This window comes from Anser brachyrhynchus (assembly GCF_964034855.1).
Source record: "Anser brachyrhynchus genome assembly, chromosome: 5".
Taxonomy (NCBI): Eukaryota; Metazoa; Chordata; class Aves; order Anseriformes; family Anatidae; genus Anser; species Anser brachyrhynchus.
The window spans coordinates 7,906,573-7,930,971 of record NC_137699.1 but is presented as its reverse complement, the minus strand read 5'-3'; the positions used below and the strand labels follow the sequence as shown (position 1 = coordinate 7,930,971).

The following is a 24,399-nucleotide window of genomic DNA, read 5'->3' as shown; positions in this document are numbered from 1 at the left end:
CACAGTTGTTCCTCCGTTGCCTTTAGATGTACTGCAATTTGCATTAGCAAGTAACCAACATGACATTAAACATGCCTGTTACTGGTAAGGCTCTTCAAACCTCTGAACATTTGTTTTAAGCATATCAACAAAAATCAAGTTATAGCAACAAAAAGAGTCTTAGTCTTTTCATTATTGGAATTTTTAAAAAAGAAGAAATAATGATATAATGTGTGGCTTTATGTACATGGTTAGCAGCATGTGATTAAGCAGAACACGAACATACGTACAAGAGGGACAACAGAAAAGGGGTCCTTCTATTTGAAATATGCACATGCAAACCGGGCATAACTGCAATTTTAATACTGAGAGCGGATGAGTGTTAAAACTGTTCTGTATCAGCCATGAAAAAAGGAAAGGCACAGAATGGCTCTCTTTCCTGTCCGAGTTGCAGAAGGATACGGAGAGCAATGCGTACCACAGAGAAGTATGCCTGTCCTAGAATCGCAAGGGGCATGATGCAGTTCTTCATTAAGTAATTCTACTGAGCCCCCATGACCTAAATGGGATTAAAATGACAGACTACAAAAACATTTACGACGCCACTTACTGGCACACAAATGTGGGGGATAAAAAAGATTTTTCGGTATGTGCAATTTAAACTTGAACGAAGTTAGACCTTGGCTACATATAACATAGATTAAAATGAACATGAAGCCTCAACAGCAAGGACACCATTGTATTTGTCCAGTCTAGCCATGCTATCTTTCCCATTTGCAGACAATCAGTACTGGAATTAGGCCTTTTACAGCATGACAGTGTCTAAAAGGAAGCCCATGATGAAGACAGAGGTTTGAATATACCACACTGACAATGTCTAACCAAGCAATGTTAGTTGAGGGATGAACTAGACCCTTAATTCCTGTAGGCCACTAATAACTACATATTGTTGGCCCACGGAATAATTTTTTAATATAAAAAATCATATACTGAGGGATTTAACATGTGAAGGAATTCTCTGGACTGCTGCTCTACCTTTTTGATCCACCACAGGCATGCCACTGTCAGAGACAGCGCCTGGTTTAACCAAAGTAGGTGTTTGGTTTAACCCAGTTTGGCAACTCTTATGTTCTTATGCTCACAGACCAAACCAATTAAGACAGTAGCTTCTTGTGAGGTTTGTCACCACAAGATAACAATCCAGTTCATATTCTTACTTAGTAATACAGCAATTTGGGAAGCTAGAATATCACACTAGTAACGCTGATATAATTTTTCAAATACAATTTGTTTAAATTATCAAGTTTGCAGAGTTGAGAACAATAAAAATATAACTGTGCACGTGCAGTTCTTATCCGACATTCATAGGTACACAGATTCTGACAGACTTAGTTGTATAATCCCTTTTATTTTGTGTGTGAATTCTCCAATTCACTCATTTCAATGAGCCAGAAACATGCAGGGAGATGCAGGAAAAGAGAGAGTTATCTCACTGCCTAAAGTCTGCTGCCCTGGATAAAAAGGATATCATTCTTGTCTTTGCCTCAAAATTCTAAAGTGATATTGAATAAGTCATATCAACAAAAATCTCCCAGGAAAACCAACTAGTAGCCACGCTTTCTAGATAGCTGATCTGGAACATCTATGATCTGTTCTTTTAGTTTTTCCATTAATTGCAATTGAAATTGCACTGAACATAAGAGATACAGTATAAAGATAAGTACTATAAGCTATAGGAGCTTTTTATTCCAAAACAGAACACAAAAATTCATTGTTACTTTCACACTTCAAGCTTTGTGCCTCCTTTCTCCCCGTCTAAAAAGAAAGCAGTGACGACCTTTAAACCTTTGAGACGAGTGATATAAGGGTGTTATGAAGTCTCATTAACGTGTAGAAGCAAGAAAGATTCTGTAATGTCAGTTTACTATGGAATGATGGTTTAATCCTCAGAGCAAAATTTGAATAAAAGTCTATACTTTGAACAAACAAGTCACATGAACACTTCGCATTTTTGGAATGAGATGGAGGCTGATGTCCACTAAGACAAAAAGCACAGTGCAAACAAGTGACACATTACAAGGGATATTCACCAAGTGAGTGATAAAAGATGAAAATAGCTGGTTCTTGGTTCAGTCAAGTGCATGGCTTTTAATATCATTTTAATAGTCGAACATTAAATAAATATTTATGGAAAATGTTAGACAGGCATAGATAAAGCTCCAGTGTAAGTGGGGCAGGCTAAAAAAGTCAAATAATTTGGAACAGGGCACAGGACATGTAAACGCCATGCTGACCATGTTAGCAAAGGAAAGAAAGGTATCTTTGTCTTTCCCTCAGTAACAGTGCCTGGTTTAAACTGATTGACACCACACTTTAAAGACAAAAACTAAAATCTAAGTCATAAAATCGTTCAAATTATCAAACTTGACTGAATTTTCATCCATTGTTTACTCCACCTGCAGCACACTAGACAAGGTAATAATTTATGATAATTATATGAAAATATACAATTAATATTCATCACCTCTCATTTCTCATCACTTTAGATGATCAGTAATGCAGAGTAAAAATGCTGTCAGATTTCTAATTGCTTTGTAATGGGCCTGAAATAGGGAAATCGTTAAAGACAAACAATCTGTCACTCGTCTGTTACCTTAACTATCTATCACTTAAAAAAACCCTCATTAAATACATGGCTAATGAACGACAAAAGACTGTACTCAGTGTGCCCAGATGTACCTTTTTAAACAATATTGTAAATTGCTTAAATAATTCCCAAGACATTTTCAATCATTTTTGTGGAAATTTAATGGAAAACATATATTTTCAGTGCATGTTACATCTCATTTGTTCACATCATTATGACATTTAGTCTATCATATCCACATCTCCCAGGAGACAGAACTTTGTTTTTCTTTTTCCTGTTGACAAATCTGACCCAATTAAAACAAATTCTAGAAGAACTTAACATTCAGCTCTCCTGATTGATCCGTTTCGGATCAATACATTGATCTTCTTCCAGTGATTTTTAATATCAAGATTACAAAAGAAGCCTAGCATTACCAAAGTTGAACAAATTATTTTCTCTCTCACAGACGAAACAATCATTTCCAAGAGACAGAATTTGGAATCTTCGCTTAGCCTGTTCATTTGAGTCAGCTGCCTACCATAGCCCTGACAGAAAACTTAATTTGGAAAAATAAATAAATAAATAAATATTCTGAATGTACTCAGCTGGTCAGAATGAAAACATTAGGCCATCGGCAAGACCCCAGTGGGAAATGTTGTATCATTAGCTGCCATATTAGTTAATTGCACTTATTAATTGCCATACAAAAATTTGGAAAAAATAAAGAACAACTAAAAAAGTTACTTAAGGGAAACCATCTATCTGTGCAAGACTTTAACATACTCTATCATGTATGTTTGACAAATAAACAAAGATATACTCAGTGCTTGTTTGTGTTAGTACGTGTTGGATGCTAAAGCACTACTGTGTAAGGCAAAAGAAGTGTTCTATAGGAAAAATAATTTTAGAAAAACAGAATCACAGAATCACAGAATCGTCTAGGTTGGAAGAGACCTCTAAGATCACCGAGTCCAACCTCTGCCCTAACACTAACAAGTCCTACACTAAACCATATCACTAAGGGCTACATCTAAACGTCTTTTAAAGACCTCCAGGGATGGTGACTCAACCACCTCCCTGGGCAGCCCATTCCAGTGCCTAACAACCCTTTCAGTAAAGAAGTTCTTCCTAACATCCAACCTAAACCTCCCCTGGTGCAACTTTAGTCCATTCCCCCTCGTCCTGTCACCAGGCACGTGGGAGAACAGACCAACCCCCACCTCTCTACAGCCTCCTTTAAGGTACCTATAGAGAGCGATGAGGTCTCCCCTGAGCCTCCTCTTCTCGAGGCTAAACAACCCCAGCTCCCTCAGCCGCTCCTCATAAGACTTGTTCTTCAGACCCCTCACCAGCTTCGTTGCCCTTCTCTGGACTCTCTCGAGCACCTCCATGTCCTTCCTGTAGCGAGGGGCCCAAAACTGAACACAGTACTCGAGGTGCGGCCTCACCAGAGCCGAGTAAAGGGGGACAATCACTTCCCTAGCCCTGCTGGCCACACTGCTTCTTATGCAAGCCAGGATGCTGTTGGCCTTCTTGGCCACCTGAGCACACTGCTGGCTCATATCCAGCCGACTATCAATCAATACTCCCAGGTCCTTCTCGGCCAGGCAGCTTTCCAGCCACTCATCTCCCAGCCTGTAGCGCTGCTTGGGGTTGTTGCAGCCCAGGTGCAGGACCCGGCACTTGGCCTTGTTGAACTTCATACAGTTGACCTCAGCCCATCGCTCCAGCCTATCCAGATCCTCCTGCAGAGCCTTCCTACCCTCGAGCAGATCGACACACGCACCTAACTTGGTGTCATCTGCAAACTTACTGAGGGTGCACTCGATCCCCTCGTCCAGGTCATCGATAAAGATATTGAAGAGAACTGGCCCCAGTACTGAGCCCTGGGGGACTCCACTAGTGACCAGCCTCCAACTGGATTTGGCTCCATTCACCACAACTCTCTGGGCCCGGCCATCCAGCCAGTTTTTAACCCAACAAAGCGTACGCCAGTCCAAGCCATGAGCAGCCAGTTTTTTGAGGAGAATGTTGTGGGAAACGGTGTCCAAAGCCTTACTGAAGTCAAGGTAGACCACATCCACAGCCTTTCCCTCATCCACTAGGCGTGTCACTTTGTCATAGAAGGAGATCAGGTTCGTCAAGCAGGACCTGCCTTTCATAAACCCATGCTGACTGGGCCTGATCGCCTGCTTGCCCTGCAAGTGCCGCGTGATGACACCCAGGATAATCTGCTCCATGAGCTTCCCTGGCACTGAGGTCAAACTAACAGGCCTATAGTTCCCCAGGTCTACCCTCTGGCCCCTCTTGTAGATGGGCGTCACATTGGCTAGCCGCCAGTCGACTGGGACAAACCCGCCTTCTGATTTTCATATAACTTGTTCTTTTTTACATGCATTTCTTTTGTACACATATATAGCAATATAAAACCAATGCAAACAAAAAAGCCAAAAAAAGCCTGCTTTAATAGTCTGTACAACATCTTGGAAAATACCAATTGTCGTCAGAAAGTAAAAAAATAAAAAATAAAAAAAAAAAATTCAACAAGTCTGGATGTTTCAGCTGTTTCTGACAAGAATTAGGTAAGAAGGGGCCCATTCATCATTTTATGATGAATTTATTAGGCCCTCATCTTTTATTATATTGGTAGTGCAGTTAATTTCTTAAAAAAAATATTTCTCTGTACTGCTATCACAACGAAAGACAATACTGTATGTCAGTTTGAAAAAAGCATCTATTAAAATGTTAAGTATTCTAAAAAATGTTTTTAAAAAAAGAACCTACACATATATTACCTAACAATAAACAAGAGAAGAAAACTCATGACATTTAGGCCTCCCACTCCAGTGAAATGAATAGATTAATTAATAGATTAATATCTCCTTGCATAATAATTTAACGTATGTAAGCAACAAAAGAAGCCTGCCATCCTACAGACTTGGGTCCTGTATCTCCTGTACCTTCAAATTCTGGGACAGCAGTCCCAGACCTTCTGCATAATTTCCATGTCCATTTCCTTTCATCCCAGGCTTTCACGGTAAGTTTCTCACGCTTACCATGTCACTTACTTGGCTGTGTTTTGTCAACAGAAGAGGGAAAAAAATCAGCAAAACCTATGGCTGGGTTTAGCTATATGCACGCTTACCAGGTGGTAGCTACCAAAAGGAACGGGTAGGAGTTTGGCCCTGCTCTCTCCTCAATACCAATTTGATTTTAACAGATCTTGGAGTAACTGAATTTGGATATCTGTAGCAATAAAAGATTACCAAATCGTCTGGAGACTAGTCAAGAGCTTCAAAAGTCATTAAGACCAGACAGGATGATCAGCAAAGACCAACCCTCACAACACCTCAAAACATAACATCGAGAGGGGCAAAGTGACAAAAGGTTGCTTTAGTTTTAATACCGCGAAGAAAAATTTTGTCAAAGAAGTACCCCATGCATATAAAAGGTATCAGGTGAGCTGAGTTTGTGCCAATATTTAGGTATTTTGCTAACCAGGGCTAGCAGGGCGTACAAACACTACGGCTACAGCTTCCACCTAAGCTTTTTACAGACGAGGTAACATCTTCGCGTCGTTAAGGTTACGTTTCCGAGACGAATTTTTTCACCGACGGAGGACCTTCATCCCTCCCGTTGGGGCAGGCACTTCCCACAAGGACACCCGCTGCGCCCACAGGCAGCCCGTGAGGCAGGGGCAAGGGCGGCGGGAAGGCAACGGGCGCCCGGGGCGCGCTCCTGAGGGGACAGCGGTGGCGAGGCGGGCACGGGGGCCGCTCGCAGCCGGCACCCCCGCGGGGCCGGGGCCGGGCGCTGGGGGGCGGCCGGGGCCGCTACTTACTGAGCCCGCCGCGCAGCGCCAGCGTCGCCATGGAGACAGCGTCGGGCCCGGCCTGAGCTCCGCTTCCTGCCGGTGCCTACGCCGCCGGTGTCCGGGCGGAAACAAGGCGAGGCGGGCCCCGCCGCGCCGCCCCCGCCGCGCTCGGGAGCTGTTTCCTGACGGGCGAGCGGCGCCGGGCACCGGCAGCCGGCGCGGAGGGGCCGGAGGCGCGGGGCAGGTGGGCGCGCGGCGGGCGGGCGGGCGGGCGCTGAGGGGGCGGGGGTCTCGCGCCGCCGTCCGTTGGTGCCCAACGGCCGCGCCGGGTCCTCGGCGCCCGGCTGCGCTGAGGCGGCGGCGGTGGGGGGGAGGCTCCGGCAGGGCTCGGACGTCTGCTGGGGGCCGGCTCCGTGCGTCCTGCGGAGCCCGGCCCCGCGTTCCTAAAGGTGTTGTGGGGGTCCCGGGGGGCGGGGAGAGGGGGAGCGGGGCTGCCCGGCAGGGAGGCGCTGCTCGGGGCCGGGGCCCGGGGAACGTGTGCCTTTCTCCCGCGAGAGCAGGGCTGAGGTGTGGTGGGAGGCTCCGGAGGGTGTTTAGGGGAGCGGCAGTGCAGGAGGAAAAAAAAAAAAAAAAAGGAAAAAAAAGTATTTTTCTTTCTTAAAAGAAAAAAAGAAAAGCCCAATTAGAGATGTTTTGTTTAGGGACCTGGTCCAGCTTGATATCCTCTCGTTCTCTGTGTGTTGGGCTTTTTATTTGTTAATTTTTATACGTTTTCTACTTTGTTACTAAAAAAAAGTTGTCTTTTGACGCAGCAGGATGAAGGAGGGGCCGTACTGTGAACATCTTGGTGCAAAATGTGACATAGATGTTTTTATCTTGCACGTATCTCGTTCCAGGATTGACAAACGGCTCACTCTTCTGTACTTTACTCTTCAATATATTAATTACAGCATTATTTAAAAATACGAAGTGTATGGTACCTGAAACACGGATAGGTTCAAAGTAGTTAGGACGCTTAAACTGCAAGATTAAACTCTAATCTTGCAGTTCAATCAATTCTAAAAGAGTCTGTGGACAACTTCTAAAAACATGATATACTTAGAACTAGGACAGAAAACTCAGCGTAATTTAAACCACTTTCCATATGACATGTACCCTATGGGATGGAATGGGCCACGTGAACTAGTAAGCTGGCTTTTGCACTGCAGATTTTCAGATAAGGTGGCAGATGTGCTTGAGAGCTGTAATCTGTTTCATGGTCACGTAACTTGTTATATTTTCTCATTCTTGTTTTTCTAATTTTCTTTTTCAAACTGTAATTTTATTTATTTATTTTTATACAGCACTAAGAAAATAGTTTCAAAGCCATAAGCATGGCCTTTGAAAGGATAACACAAAAGGACTGGTACAAAATCCTGGGTGCAAAGCCATCAGACAGTCCAGGAGAACTAAAACGGAAGTACCAAAGACTTGCTTTGTTAGTAAGTATGTTTTTATTATTTGAGATGTACAAAAATGAATTTCAGAAACCATAAAATAATAATTGTAGGCTTTGTTTTTATTTTTTTTTGTATAACTGTGGTTAATCGGAGTGAGTTTATAATACTGGTTCACCGAGGATGGTTTAATAAATATCCAGAATTTAAGTCACAAACAGAGGTTGAGATGCTCAGTTTCCAAAACTCTGACATGTCTTCCAGCTTTCCTAAACAGTCATGAATGAGCTAAGTCAAATACTCATTCATCCAATGCTATATAATTGGATGTGCAAGTCAAAAAAAAAGTCATTGTTCGTAGCACATAGTCATGAAATGTGCTAATAGGTACTTATCATACTACAGGTATGGCTGTCACACCTGTAGTTACAGTGTCCCGAATGAAAACCTTGAATATATAAAAGACAGGTTCAAAGAGCAAAAACATTTTTTCTGATAGTCTTCAGTAATGGAATAGAAAATGTATAGGAGGAAAATATGTGAATATCAATTTAGGTTTTCTTTGAATGCTTCTGGTGCATTTTTGTAGAGTCATGGTTTTGGTCATGCATTAAGACTGTATACTGTGAATTCGTTTCATTTTTGCTGTCCTCTCGGTTTTCATGTACAGGAATCTAAGAGCTCTACAAGATTACTTCATATTATTCTTGGTTCCTCTGTTTTACTGTTTCTCGAATTAATTTTTTCTGTCTTTCATGAGCTTTTTGCTCCAGAGATGATTGAATTTGCCTTTAAGAGCAAGATTAGGCATGCATTTTTGATACTGTTGACAATTTTTAACCAAATTTGATAGACAAACAGAAGTCCTGAGATAATTAAATTCCTAAGCTTAATGAAAACTGGCAAGCTGGTAGAGAAGAAAGAAGGTGAGCAGAACACACTTTTTTTATATTCCTTTAGGTAGCTGCTAAGTAGACTATTAGTATTGTCAAGGCTTTAAAGTGCATATGCATGCCTAATCATGCTTGGTTTGATGTGTCAGAATGAGTGTGGTAGGAAGCTGGGCTTTTTAAGTGAGCTAAAGAGAATAACAGAACTCGGTCTCCCCTGAATTAGCAAAGTTTAAATAAATTTGTGCTTTTCATTTATTTTTATTTAGCCCCTGTGAAAACTGTATTTAAAAATTGTTTCACTGATGGGAAATGTGTTCCAAATGAACACATTTTGGTACTGTTATGCGTAGATGAATTGCTTGAATAATCTTGCCTACATCTATTCTTTCTCAGTTACTCATACTGACTTCTTTGTGAACTTTGAAACTGATCTGTGTACTTAGAGTCCTAGGTTTCTAAATATCACAAAATGTGTGCAGGCAGATAGAGGTACTCACTATCAAATGTTAGAAAAATCAATGTAGTAGAGTGCTTTGGAAGCTTCAGTTTCAGCCACGAGTAGAACTAAGTTGTTTTTTCAGACCTCCTAATGTTTTATGGAGTTACTGGTAAAATGTGAACAAATTATTAGTATTAGTCTCTTTGTCCGTGATGAAAGCAATAGTGGGAACCACAGCGTAAAATACATTTTCTGTTCAGATAGGTGGTTAACTTCAGCTGAATATTGTAATGGAATTAATGTATTTCTTTAACTGTGAATGTATGTAATAATGATATTAAAATTGTACATGAAGTGTTGTTCAGAGTTGTTTGCCACCAAGTAGAGCAGAACTGAAACTATGTATGTCTTTTCTCACGTGAAACTGACCCTCAGTGTTACATCACTATACTATCATGTAGTTAGTGGAAGCCTATGAAGTGAGAACTCTTGGTGTTTATGACACTCTATTTGCAACTACAACTGCCTGTATCTCTAGAAGATTGAAAGATTAATCTACAAGCTTTTCTTTAAAATCTGTGGATTTCCAAACTAAATGGCCAGTGCTCTTTGAAAAGTTGTTGGGGAATATTAGAGAAAAAGATCTTTTTTCTCTTACATTGCTTGGCTCAAAATTTTTTCACTGTCAATGATGGATCTGTTTTTCTGACTAAAAAGCTGTGCTGCTCCTGACTTGTAGGTGTTTTCTTCAAGGCAGATCTGTTGCTTCTCAGTTGTTGATAGCATACATCCTGTCTAGCAAAGCTTGTACTTGGAGCTCTTAGTGGCTGCACACCTCTGACTCACAAAATGGTCATTTACTCTTTTCTAAAGCTGCTACTGGAGGTAGGAGTATTGGTGGGGGCAGAGGACAGGTCTATGTGCAGGTGCTCCAGACATTTTTATGTGTGGTGGGGAGAGCAGAGCAGGTAGGCTTAGCAGAGTAATTCCAGCTTAGAAAGCCGGGGTGAGTGATGAGCGCTGCTGTGTACGGTTTGCTTAAAGATTTTGTGATAAATTATCTGGTCAGCGCAGAAAGCTTTCTGGCTTATGTGTAGCAGCAGAAGTTAACCTAATTGTACTGTGCTAATTATGTTAAAATCCAAAAGTTCATAAAGCAAGTAACATCTCATATACTAATTGCAGTTAATATAACATTCGTTCTGTTGTGGGGAGTATTCTGGTCACAGATGTTCAGTAGCATCAAGGATAATAAATGGTGGAATTTTATTTTAACAGTAGAATTATGTTTAAAAATAAAATGGCAAATGTCGGAGCCTAATCTTTCTTCAGATGATCCCCACTGCTTCACATTGAGCATTTGCTTTTTGCCATCTGCTATTTTCTGTGTTTGTCAACACATGTATGCTTAGCATCTTGAATGAACAGGCAGATGTAACTTTCCAGAGCTACAAAGAGTTGGAGATCTTGCCATATGTCATCCAAAAGATAACTACATTTGCAGTTACATCTCAGGAGTGACCTTAATATACCAAGTAGTAAGCAAGTAAAAATGGTTGAATTTCAAGTTTGTAAGAACTGTTTTGTAAGCACAAATTCTCTTTAAAATGGTTACTTTTGGAAATATGACTTGTTTTTATCAATTGTAACGAGTTGATGATGGAATTGGTTAATAACCTATAACAAATGAAACTGTGCATATGCACTCTACTTGAGTGAATGCATTTACTTACCATTTCAGGGAATCCATACAGCCTTCAGGAAGGGCAATGCCTATGTTCCATTTCTGAGTGTGCGTGAAATTAGCAGAGGATAAAGTTAGATTAACAAATATCAGAAAATACACAATCTTATTAATGATATGTTTTTTTTCCATCTCATTTTGGTCTAGCATTTTCTGGTCAAAGAATGAGTTGCTAGATTGTTTTCAGATTTTCATGTTGGTGCTTCGTATCTGAAAGCTGCTTTTCACAGGGAATAAAGTCACCGAACACATAAGCTTTGTCTAGCTGAAAATCAGGTGTCTGTTCCTGTTGATGCTGATGATATTATAGGATACCTTTCAACTGGAAAAAAATTATTGTGCAGGAAAATTATATGCTGCTGTTACAACGTATGCCCTAATCTTAAAGAAAATCCATGTAATTTGAGCAGGGAGTATGCAGGAAGCGCTTATTTTTAATATGGAAAGGAAATAAAATGTGCCATTTAACACAGTGTTACAAAGATTATCTGTTTATCAGAAGGGGTGATGTGTGTGTATATAAATACAAAGTGTTAAGATGATCCCTTAATCTGTTTGAAGGAGTAGAAAATTTTAAAACAAAGAGCATTAAGCATAGGTGAGAATGACTGTCAGCAACAATAAAAAAGGATGTTAATAGAAATTTAATTTAATGAAGCAAAATAATTTCAAGAAGAGATTTTCATTGAGTTTGTGTAGAGGAAAGACAGCTATCTCTGGAGAGATAAAAATCTTTTGTATTATATCAGATCTATGAACACATCTAAATTTTGCAATCACAAGAAATGCAGAGGATGTCATATGTATAAGTTGAAAAGCTACTTGCATAATTATTGTCTTAAAGTTTGTCACAAACTAAATTCAGTGTTATTCTGAAAATGACGTGCCTACTGAGGAACTTTTCATGCTGAGTTTAAGCTGAGAATCTGAGTCTTACAAACCTCAAAATGTTTTCATTTTTATTAGAAGTCTCAAAACAATACTTTTCATAATGAAAATTACACAGCATGTGTACTATTTTCTTAATAGCCTTTGCAGGTTTGTCATTATTTGTTTGGATTAGCAGCACGCTTGTTAGAGATACTTCACAGATCCTTGTGCTTGTTCAGCTAAGTTACAGAAAATAGATTTTTGTAATTTGAGAGTATAAACAGAAAGGTATGCCACAAAGTTTGGTGCGAAGGAATGTATTTTTGGCTCTCTGGGAAGTTTCATTTTGAGCTGTTCTTTACATCTGATTTAGTATTTATGATCTTAATGAAATATAAGTGGGTGTGTTTTCGAGATGGGATTTGAAGAAATGTTTTAATAGTTTTTATATATAAATACATATACGTATATATATAACGGGATCTCAGTGTTCCAGAAATCACCAGTTAAAAGTGTTTGCTTAGGTGTTCCATATTTATAAATGTTCACTGTGTCCTGAGAAACTATAAAATTAAAGTTCTGATTAAAAACAAAATCTTAAGAGCAAATATTAAATTCCATCAAGATGTTTCTTTACTTAATATTTGCAAGTATTCTATGAGCAATTATGAACACACACTGAAATAGTGTTGTATTACAATGTGTACTCTTTATCTCATTTCCTAAGTGAGAAATCAAAAATAAAAATTATATAGAAAAAGATTCTGTTTAAAGCACAAAGAAGGGAGCTAAAAAGGCTGGCATGATGTTTTTCACATCAGTAAATGTTCTGATTACTCTGAAACATGAGCATCCACAGTCGAGAGCACCTCGAGATATTCAGCATTTTCAAATCAAAGTATTTAAGTGCCTACTTTTGAAATTTTAAGTACTGGGTCGATTATTTAAAGAAGCTATAATCCCAGAACATGAGTTTGAAGGATAATAAATGCTAATAGTAGAATCCATCACCTTGCAATAACAGTGTTTATTTAAGGATTTCTTATTGCTATTAAATGAAATTGACCATACTTGTGTTGAAGCTGAAAAAGTGATTAGTACTTTTTTTAATGGTCTGATATTTCCCAGATTGCTATTGAAATAGTTTAGATAATACCTAACACACACCTTGTGAATTTGTGATTTCTGGTCAATAACCAGAAACAAAAATAAATATTTATAGTATGATACAGGACTTTAAACGTTTAAACATTAGTATGATATAGGACTTAGGTCTTTTTTTAAGATTTATTTAAATAACCTGTGTGCACCTTTGCCTTAAGTTTCAAATATGTAACGTAACTATTATGGAAATTTATAAAAGCAGCACGTTCACTTTTTCCTTCAGCTTTAAACACTTTAAAGTCAGAAAGCAGCAAAGAGGGCAAACTGCACTCTGGGGTGCATTAAACACAGCCTAGCCACACACTCAAAAAGTGATCCTCCCACTATATTTAGCATCGGTGTGGTCTCACCTTGAATACTGTGTGTAGTTCTGGGCTGCACAATGTTAAACGGATGTTAAGGACCTTGAGAGCATCCGGGGACGGCAACAAAGCTGGTAGAAGGGTTGGAAGGCATTTCTTACGGGGAGAGGCTGAAGATGCTTGGTTTATCTCGTCTGGAGAAGAGGAGGCCGAGTGGTGACCTTGTTGCTCTCTGCAACTTCCTGAGGAAGAGAAATGGAAAAAGAGATGCTGGTCTCTTCCTCCGCTAACTGATGACAGGACACGGGGGAACAGCACAAAACTGTGCCAGGGGAGGGCCAGACTGGGCATGAGGAACAATGTCTTTGCTGTGAGGGTGGTCAAACACTGGGACAAGCTTCCTAACGAGGTGATTGATGCCCCAGGCCTGCCAGTGTTCAGGAGGCTCTTGGATAATACCCTCAGTAAAATGCTTGAACTTGTGGTCAGCCAGTTGGACAAGGTGGTCTTTGAAGGTCCATTTGAATTGAACTGTTCTATTCTAAGTGCAGGTACAATGTGCAAAGTGCATTAGAAGACCTGAATGTTTTAAGACGTCCCCCACCCTTCCATGTTTTGACTTCTCCTTGCCTTGGTTGATCATGTCTGCTTTCTCACCTCTCATAAATCTCGAATGGTCAGCAGTCATGAACTCATTTGAACTGATTTGATGCAGAAGTGAATTCTATACTTTCTACCTTTTATGCGATGTTTTGTGGATAGCTAGCATTATTATAGTAAGGAAGTCCAGGGCGTGCTTTTTTGCTATAGTCTTGTTAGTCATTTAGATAACCAATCTCAGTCATTTACTGTATTTTTCAGTATGTTAAAGTAACATTTCAAAGCTGAAAAATCAATAGTTTGATATTAAAAAAAAACCTACCCTTCGTTGTTAATCCCAATAAATTACCATTAACCAGAAAATTCAGTCTGTATTGGTTGGATTTATCACCTAAGAACATCCATGGTCAAGGAAGGTAAAGATGAACAACTTTTCTGAGCAGCATCTTAGCTAATTTTTTTTTCTTTTCTTGACATAAAAAGAAACATTAAATATTAACTAGGTACATGTTTTAAGGAGAGGCTGAACAAGAGCTCCTCTTTTAAGAGGTACCTACCTTCTTGCCAGCAATCTAGTAATAGTTCCTACTGCTACAGAAAAGCAATGCAGAATACAGGTTTGGTAGGATTCTCTCAATATATCTTTGGTAAATATTGGTATTGAAACCTAAGTAATGCAAATGTTGGATTATTCCTTTACAGCTGCTGTTCCATTCTAGGTGGTGATTTTACCTTTTCATCTATATCTCTGACTATTCTTTCCCAAAATGGTGATGTTGTATAAAGACTGAGATCATCTGTATAGAATGCTTATTAAATACGAATGGTAAAAAGATCAATAATAAGTTATGTTGAGTGACTAGAGGATCCTATTGTCATGTGGTTTCCTTGAGTCATCTGTTAAAATCTAGTTTTAGTAGTTATGAGGTACACTGTCAAAATTGTTTCTATACTGCAAATGGAGAAACTTACCAAACTCAACCAACCTCAAATTAGAAATCTAATTAACACCAAATTAGCCATCAGACCAAGTATGATGACTTGAAGGCAACTTTCATTGTGAGTAAATCCAATCCAAGCTAGATTTTACGTGGCTATTTGGATTGGGTTTGGAAATGTTTGGTCACCACAGCTATGCAATTTTGAAATAAGATTGAATTTTTATTTAAGCTGCTGTGATATTGATGAAATAAAGGAGTGTACGTGCCTTCAGCAATAATCATAGCATACTTCGTGGCTTCTGATCTTAAAGGTTGAGGCAGTAGAGTTGCTGTATTTCTACTAGTGATAGGGAAAGCTAAAATGATTGTAACACTTGCATTGCACGTCAAAAGCTTTTGTTTAGATATTTATGTCCAATAATATATAAATTAAAAAAAAAATCTGGTTGTTGAGCCTCAGTTTCCACAGTGAGTTCTGAAGCTGAAGTGCTTTAAGAACTTAAGTTATTTTGGAATCTAGGTGATCAGCATTATATTTAAATCAGATTTCTTTCAGACCAGGCAATCCAAATGCATTTAAAAATTAGTGGTATGCTTTGTTTTAGAATACTCGTTTACTGGCAATCATCTCAGGGAGGGAGAACAAAAACCACTTTGTGCTCAGCTGTTCTTAGTTTTGGGTATCAGTTGTTGACTTTCTTAGACTGCAGAAAGGTATTCATCTTGCAAGTCACTGTGCCAGCTGAAGACTACTGCCCCGAACTGCCTGTCCCTGCCCTTCTGCCAGATGTTACTCAGCGAGCATCCTGTGGGTTTTCCTCCGTCCACTACAGTGCGTGTCAGCTGGAAAGGTTTATGCTAGTTTTTTTCAGTAGTTTATGCAACTTTATTTTTTATAATGCAATAGAAGATTTTCCTTTTGCTTCGCATAAAAGAAGTATTTGCCTAAACTAGTTTCCTGAACTTTTGTGTAAGTGACATTATTCCATGACTAGATTAGTAATAACTATATTCCCTTACCACAACTGAATGTTGTTTAATGTGACATTTAACAGTGTAAATTGTGAGTACAGGGGTCAGAAATTTATAAGGAGCTTTTAAAATTCCCTTTGTATTTTTACCCTCATACTCCTGGAAGTATTAAAATGTTTGATTTCTTTCCTTTCTTCAATATTTTTTGCTTTTTTTTTTTTGGTCTTACCTCCTCCTGTGTTGTAGTATAGTTCCCAAAAGCCTTTTAACTGGCTTATGAGGCTGTTGGCTGGCTCTTCATAGGACAATAAGGAGCTATAGGAGCAGAAAAAAAGGGAAGGAAAAGCTGTTTCTGAAGATCTACTTTCTGGAAACTGTAGCTTCTGTTTCCTGTCCTTGTTTTTATACTTTCATTAGCCAAATTCATCTTTGTTTCTATTAATACAACCAGAGCTGATTTTCTCTTTTGCTTGCTAAAACTAACTTTTACGTATTATTTCTAGTATTAATTTTGTTCAAGAGCTGAAAAAGATGAGAAATGTAAATATTTAATAGGAACATTAAGTGAGGTAATGACTTGCTGTTTTATTGAACTCTTCTCAGTCTAGTGGGGTTAGACTCTTTTGAGAGGCTGAGGAATGGGGCTGATGGCAAAAGAAGTAAGAGTTTGTTATTTAGGATTTTCTAAGGCTCTTTGCTGCTACAGAAATGTCTGTTTCTGTTGATAATGCAATAGGTTATTTATCTTGTCATGAGTAAGTTTTCTAAACAAAAATCTGCAATTATTTGATTTTTCCAGAAGGAGCTAGCGTGTTTTGTAAAGTAGCAGATTCATGGAGTATTACCTCGAACAAAGTGGCATTAACTACGGGAAGTGGGTCTTCACTGAGAGTGTAAGGTCAAAATGGTAGTATCGTGATTCTGTAGTATGATAAAAAGCAATTGTACAAGAAAAGGATTCTAGTCATACATGATGCAACCTTTACATTTTAATAACTTACTGTAGAGGAAAAGGTAATTTATAATGAGAAATACTCTTCAGTGTGAGATCAGCTCTGCAATCACAGGGTTTTACAAGTAGCATTGAATTGAACGTTACTGTTTCCATGGAAGTTGAAACTTGTGGTTATAAAAATATACTGAAAATTACAATGGCAATCCTCTTATTACTGCAGTTAAATATAAAAAAATAAGTATGCAAAAGTTGGGGATTCTGGCAGCAAACAACTAAGTACAGAGGAGGAAAAGCAAACTCTTCACGTTTTTTTTAGATGGATCTCAGCTGAAATTCATGCCCAACTTGACAGAAGATTAAGATTTTCCAGTGAGTAATAGAACCATTCAACACCTTAGTCAGAAATTGAGGTTGTCAACCTATGTGATTTAAATGTGAAAGAAAATGGTATGGTGAAAATCTTAGATTAATCAGGGAGGGTCAAGGAAGTTTAAAATACATTCAGCATATTTTAAGCAGAAAATGTGTGTTAGCCTTAAAAAAAAAAAAAAAAAAGAGAGAAGCAAATTAATGAGACTAGGATGGTACAATTTATTCTATGGGTTTTTTTTTTTATTGTAGTGTTGAGGACTCCAGTAATTTTCAAGAATTGGCAGCATGCGATTGATAGTATCATCCTTTCTTTGCACTGCTATTAGTGAATGCCAGTTCTGTGGTCTACATAACTGCTACGTATTGCTGTGTACATTTAATAGCAGCTTTTAAAAATTCTGTTTATTTTTAAAATAAAGTAAGTTGGGATGTTTGTGGGTGTTTTCTTTTAAAATAAGTCATTAGGTGATGAATAATTAAAATTTTATGAAAAGCTTTCTTCTTCTTTTGTGTTCTTTTGATGATGACGTGCTATAAAACCTTGATTCACAGCAAGTATTTTCTCCCAGTAACAGACACAGCAGCAATACCATTATCTGAAATATTTCTATTCTGATGGTTCTTTTGTCCCAAGTGAACTGGGAGAGCTGATGTGTTGGATGTTACATACAACAGTGGTTATCTCTGCCCGGAAAATATGGAAAAGATGGATTATGTTTGTAAAACATAGAAGCAGTTGCATATTGTGCGTGGGAAGCTCTGACTGATACTTGCATAACAATTTTTGATTGTGGCAGACTGTATGGAGGAAAAAAGAAGAAACTGATACAGTTTCTAAAATCTGGTTGGTAACTGAGCAATAGTAGAAAAAATATCATAGAATGGTTAAGGCATAAGAAGAAACTAGGAGGAAAATAAAACTTACATTTTCTTTAAATGCGGAACACTTCCAAGGACTAAGAGTCATCCTGGAGTGGAGGCTGGAATCTGTGGATAATCAGATCAGGTAGGAGATGGCTAAAGTTGTTAAAAAGCCTAAAGATGGTATTTGGGGGAAGAAAAAGAAAGAGGAGATGGACTGAAGTAATGAATCAAGAAGATAAATTCTTTGCTCTTTTGTCAAGCTGTATTTGGATAGATATCCTTTGGGGGAATTTAAATCCACTTCTGTATGAAAAGATTGAATGTCACAAGGAGCTCTTCACTTTGTTTCTCCTCTTTACAAGTGGAAAAAACAGGCTGCTTCCATGTTCCCTGCTAACTTCTGCCAATTGAGTGAACATGTTGAAAAGATTAATTATGGGTAAGGAAAGCAAGTTTAAGACCTGGAATTGTTCTTTTCATGGAAATGAACAAGTTTCACATGTCAGAGTGTGCTTTGTTGCAAAGTCACCCAAATAAGAAAACCACCTTCGATGTAATTTTTTGTTGTTTTAGCATGAGACCACACCTCTTTTTTTTTTAATTTCCAAATACATGCTGTTTGAAGCTTTTCAAGGCTGAATTGTACTAGAAACTTACCAGTTACTAACACATACATTTTTGTAAACAAGCATGGACTCTGATCTGATGAATGCTCTTGTACTTCTTTATGTGGGTATCCTGATAAGTCTGGTTTCTGACGTTTCTGATTTTTTAACAGATTAAACATTTGAGTCTCACTCGTATTTAGCCCACTGAACATGCATTTTGTGTGTTATGGTCTTTGTGTACAAGAGAGGATAGGATCACATCAGTTCAATTTAGAAACCCTGTATGGGAGGAACTGTGAAGGAGATGCTTAATAGCAATTATAAACTTTTTAAATTTTCTTTGGTCTCCATTTTTCATAATGCTAGTATAGTGCTGAGACAATGTTTTTGATGTAACCTTCTAGTAAGCATTAGGTGGCAGTAGTGTGTTGTAATTGGCAACTGCTTTGTCGTTTGTTTTTATCTCCTGCAGTCTTTCTTGCAATGTAATAAGTGGAGAAAACATGTATTATTTCTTGTAATTTTTATAAAATGCTGATTGGTTGTTCTGACTGTCTGTAAGGGCAGCCATTGTTTGGACTCTTCTATATATAGGTGGGATTATCATACTATAGTTTCTGTACAATATTCATTACTTATTTTCTTATATACAGTGTCCGACGGTGATAACATTAACTGCAAATGGTCTGAACAGGTATATGCCATTAATGGTTAAGTGTGTTTAGTTTTGCAGCCTTTACCCCTTTACCTTTTCATAAGCTGTAGCCATTTTTAAAGTTAATATAGTCTGTTAGATGAAGTATGCTCTTTTATGGTTGTGTGTTTATCTAAGAAAAAGAGTAAACTTAGGCTCAAGAAAATGTTGGTACGAACATAATTTACCTTTCAGCACAGTCTTTTTATTGTCGCTCCAGATCCTGAACAAGTGCAGTTACCTTGTGACCATTTGGAGTATTTTTTTTCCTCCCTTCATCCTTCTTTCTCACAGGTAAAGGAGTTCAAGGAGTTTGGAAGTTGTGTTGTGTTGTATTAATTTGGCAGGATGATCAATTAACAGAAGAAGAGCAAGAAAGTGTTGACAGAACATGCTATCTAATTAGTACCCGATGAACCATATAGGCCACAGAACGCAGAGTGTAATGTTGCTTCAGGATGACTCCTGTATGACACCTTTATATGCAAAATAAGCTCATAGAAAAACAAAAAAAGAATATTTGAGCATAGTTTCAGTGAAGGTAATCTTCATTGTTGAAAAACTTCACTTTCCACTGTAAATTTAGAGAAGGCTGGGGATGCTTGGTACTTCATGGCAACTCAAAGTATCAAGCCTTTGTTTTGTATAAGTCTTGTTCTTAAAAATCATGTAACCTTTCATTTGATTAGATTTTTTTTATTTAAGAGGTGATCTACAAGTTATGGAATTAGGTGAAATAACTAAGTATTTTAAAAGTATGCTGCTTTTCTTCCTGTTTTTTGGAACAGTATCTCTTCCTGAAATGCTAGGGCTGTAAGATTGCCAGATGGCTTGTGTGATACGATGGCAAGCAAAATTACTGTAAGTTAAGAGCAGGGAGCACCACAAAGCTTTAATGTTCTACACCAACTGGTTTTCTAGTACATGTTAGTTTGAAATAGTTTTTCAGTTGAAAATTAACTAGTTTTGAATTGAAAAGCATTTTAAGTCTTTCAAGATAGTACTGCCAGAATTATTTGGCTATTGGTAATTATTTTTTTCTAGTGTATAAATATTCTAATAACTAATTTCCACTATTCATTCAGAAATTCTCCTTCCTCCCATGATAGGAGGAAAGTTTAATGTTTACATGTTTAAAACATTTCTTTCAAAATGTTTCTTTTTCCTGCAGATAAAGTTTCTCTGTTCTACTGAAATAAGCTGCTTTCTTTTTTCCAATACTTTTCATGAATAAATCATTTAGATCATTGTAAAACGTGTGTTTTTCATCTTGACCTAATTTAATGGTATTGGATGGCAAAGTTGGAAAATGGCTTCTTTCTGTGACCTTTCAGTGAGTGCCACAGGGTGGGAGCCAAGCATATGTTTATTAGCTTTTCTCCTGACCAACAAAGGTGGATGAAACATTAGCTTTTCTTAAATTTATTAAACAAAACTTCAAATTCCGGTTTAATAAACAATTGCATAATTCAGTATCACTGTGTTCTGATTTAAATCCATCACAGAATGGATTCCTCAAGAAAGAGTTCAGCCATAAAGCGTAACAGCTAGCATTCTACTCAGCACATCATGCCTATGACTAGAGTAAATGATCTTTTGGAGCTGGTGTACTTGATTGCTCAAATATAGCCGTCATATACATGGTTTAGTTAATATGGAATACACGTCTTTATTATATGCTGATAGGGATTTGTGGTTTAAACTATTCAGTGTGAGAATGTATGTAAAAGTTAACTTAAGTGTTAACTTTATATGTAATTATATAGTTCCTGGAGTGTTTAAATTGCATTATATGGTTCCTTTTTTGTGCTATGTCCAGCAGTGAAACTGTTCGGCTTTGTATTTTGGTGTTTTATCAGCTGGTCTGGAACTTTCAATACATACTCTATAATTTGTTCAAAAATACTGCCACAAACCTTATGTCATAGTACATAACTGGATATTTACCATTTTTCTGGGGCTGGGCTGGGGAGGAGGACCCACTCTCCTATACTGTGTTAGGCTATAGAATTTCAGATGCACAAATTTAGTCACTTGGAGAGCTCGAAATATAAATTTGTTGAGCTCTAAGAATGCCTTGTTTTGTGATAATAATCATGAGCTATAGGGCGTAGCCAATTTAAAGTGTGACTGGTCAAAGGATAAAGATTTCAAGAAGGGAACCCTTTGTCAAAAACCTGAAGTCCATATGACCTTGCCACACAAGCAAGGTTTTTCCACTAGCTATTGCATTCATCTAATTTTCAAAGGTAAGAGGCTTTTAGAGGCTTTTTAGAGGTTCTGGTGGATCAAAGTATTAGAAGCAACAAAACTCTTCTCATTTCAAGCTGATTTTAGAAGGAGGAGGGATACTGCACTGAGCTTAATTGTCCAAACTTGATTCCAAAGCTTTGGGAATTAGTTATCAATCTTGAACACTTACTTTTTGAGGAAAGATAAAATAAAAAGTTGAATACAAATCTACACAATATCAATGTACCATATTGTTTCATGGTCATGTGGCCAGATTAAGGAATTGTATTTTAAGAATTGTAATTTCTTTCTAACAAGTCTGTCCACATAGTGTATAGGTAACAAGAGAAATTGATGGAGTTATATGAACCAATCCAGCCCTTCTTTAGAAGTTAATCTGTCTTGATTTCTGTGAGCATTTGGTCAGACCTACACAGATTTGGTTGTTGGTTTAAATCTAGCCAAGGCTGGTGGTGTCTTAATTGCTACCACAGAGCAACCATTTGGCCTATGTGAGATGAATGTTGTCAAAGTACCTTCTGCAAGGCGGACATACATCCACTGGGAATGTATCAAGAAAGTTTTCATTAATTGGTCCCTTTGTTGGCATTTGTGGCAGTGCGGCCAAAAACTGAGTATGAACAGACACTCTGTGTCAGGGGTGAGACTTACTGGCAAGTCCCAGTACAAAAACTGGTATTTACTGCTTATATTGTAAGTAGGAGTAAAAGACTTTACTCCTAAGAACAGTCTGGCATTAAATTTACTGTGATTTTTTTAAAGGCAAGCAAGAATTTACAGACTACAGTGGGAAATTAAATAGAATGCAACTCCTTAAGATTTTTGTTAATGTTGACCATCTTGCAGCTTTCTTTTAATATGATGTGAAGTCTTACGATGAGCGCTGTAGTCTACAGACAAATTTACATGGACCTACGAATACTTTTGTCAGATAGGAACACTTGACAGTTCGTGTCCTGACCTCATTAGCCTAACCTGTAGGTAATAATAGTTACAGTTAATAGTGTATAAAGGTTCTGTAAAACATTTGTATAAGAAATGCTTGTAAACTTAGTTGGCAATTTTGATATTTTTATGTTCATGTTATCGCTGCATTTTTTTTCCCGTTCTTTTGTTACAATTCTTGCACTTTATTGTTTTATAAGGGGCAAAAATACCGATAATGACTTTTGCATTTTGTCTTTTACTGCAACGCTTCTGTTTGTTTCTAAACTTGATATAGACCAAGACAGTTCATGTTAGGCTTCCTGTTATATTTACGCATTTTGCCTTTTTTTTAAAGTATTTTGTATCATGGAATAAAAAAAAGAAGTTCTGATATTTAACTATTTAACTAAATAAACTGCCTTATTGATGCTGAGAGGGAATTCCGACTCAGAAATTTGAATATACTGGCTTTTCAGTACTGAGCTTTTGATACAAGAACAGATCAATTGCACTCTCCAAATACTGATAATGTGTTTTTTAAAAAGGGCTTGGTATTGATTTGTACAATTCCAGTCAGTAGTCAAAATTTCTTTTTGTTGGATTCCTAGCCATGAATCTGGCCATATTATCTGAAAATAGTGGCTTGGGTTTTTCTTCTCTAACTGCTTCCACCGTTCCCCTGAGGACCTCCCCAAGGCAGAGGCCTTGTATCTTTTCCTAACCTGAAAAGCGTAGTATCCAACTCATGTCCACATGTACGGTGATGTGTAGCACTGATATAGTATCCAGTACTAATCCACAGTGACATTCGTTCTTGCAGTGTTAATCCAGCGAGCCCTTTACACACATTTCTTGACTTTTTCTTCTTCTGTTTGCAGTTTTAATTCAATTATGTCATTCACAAGAAATGGTAGCTTCACCAGATGTGGAGCAGTGCTCTCTCTGGAAAGTTTGGGTTGAGTTCTTCCTGACTATTAACAAGTGTCTTTCACCACTGCTTGTTTTTTAATACAGATATTTTTCCAAGTTCCAGGAGGTATTGTAGTTGTAGCATGGATCATGAAGACTATGTCTTCCGTACATTTACAGTAACACAACAACAACAAATAATTCATACTTTGCTGGAAATCTTATTTCTGGATGCATTATGTTGAATAAATATTGTCAGGCTGTAGATCTGTAATAGCTACTACTATATGTCAAGTGTAGAAAAATAGGAGAAAGATGCTAAGAGATAGTAAGTTAATTTTAGATATTAATATTACATCATTCTCTTATTTACAGCTTAGATTTAGTTATTAGATGTAGTTCCTGCAAAAGTGCATAAGTATTTGAACACATGTAAGTAATCTCTTTAAAATCGTACGACTTGAATCACTCAAGAACTTCAGCTACATATTTAGCTTTAAATACATCTGTTATTGAAATATAGACACACATCCTCTACTGAAATAAAGCAGGAATTCAAGACGTGCCAATAAATGTATCAAAGTGATTTCGCAAGCTGTAGATAACATCAAAGTTAAAAATCTTTAATAAATCTGATAGTTTAGAAATTTACTATGCTGTAACTGTTAGTAGCAATGACTGCTTACTGGTGGTAATACCAGTGGTAATGATAGTAAGTCCAAAATTATCTGAAAACTTTTCAGTTTTTTTCAGCTGTTGTGGTTTCATCATTGTTCTGTGTCAGTCTTTAATTTTGAATTTTAGAACCTTAATTATAGTCTCCTTATCAAAAAAATAAAATCTAAAAGACACATAACAAATTAAAAGGTCTGAAAATACTTTGCTGAAATCATTCTTGGGGGAGAAGGTCAAGATTTAATGTAATATCTGTTTCATCCTTCTAATGTTAGTTTTTATTTGCTGCTGCAGATTTTTCCAAATGTTTGACAGCTTTTCTTGACCTATTGAAAAGTAGGAAAGACAAAGCAGTAGCA

General features: G+C 37.7%; 1 protein-coding gene and 2 long non-coding RNA genes across 5 annotated transcripts in view; 1 reads left to right on the top strand and 2 right to left on the bottom strand.

The window, feature by feature from the left end:
• The window catches only part of LOC308196375, a 167,714-nt gene extending 161,132 nt beyond the window's left edge, over positions 1 to 6,582 (bottom strand). The window contains exon 1 of the long non-coding RNA XR_013952171.1: positions 6,450 to 6,582. This is a non-coding gene — a long non-coding RNA (uncharacterized lncRNA). The remainder of the gene's footprint in view (positions 1 to 6,449) is intronic.
• Positions 6,540 to 24,399, top strand: part of DNAJC24 (DnaJ heat shock protein family (Hsp40) member C24) — a 37,818-nt gene continuing 19,958 nt past the window's right edge. For 2 of the 3 annotated variants that reach the window (XM_080595272.1, XM_080595274.1), the window contains exons 1-2: positions 6,540 to 6,666; positions 7,766 to 7,903. In XM_080595272.1, the coding sequence (XP_080451398.1) occupies positions 7,796 to 7,903 (108 nt within the window). In that variant the 5' untranslated portion in view covers positions 6,540 to 6,666; positions 7,766 to 7,795. Of the gene's footprint in view, positions 6,667 to 6,717; positions 6,872 to 7,765; positions 7,904 to 24,399 lie in introns of those variants that run through there. The other variant, XM_080595273.1, reaches the window with a different exon arrangement.
• Positions 7,978 to 16,635, bottom strand: LOC308196378. The gene is made up of 2 exons (XR_013952174.1): positions 16,013 to 16,635; positions 7,978 to 13,512 (listed from the first exon to the last, which is right to left on the bottom strand). It is a non-coding gene; the product is annotated as an uncharacterized lncRNA (long non-coding RNA).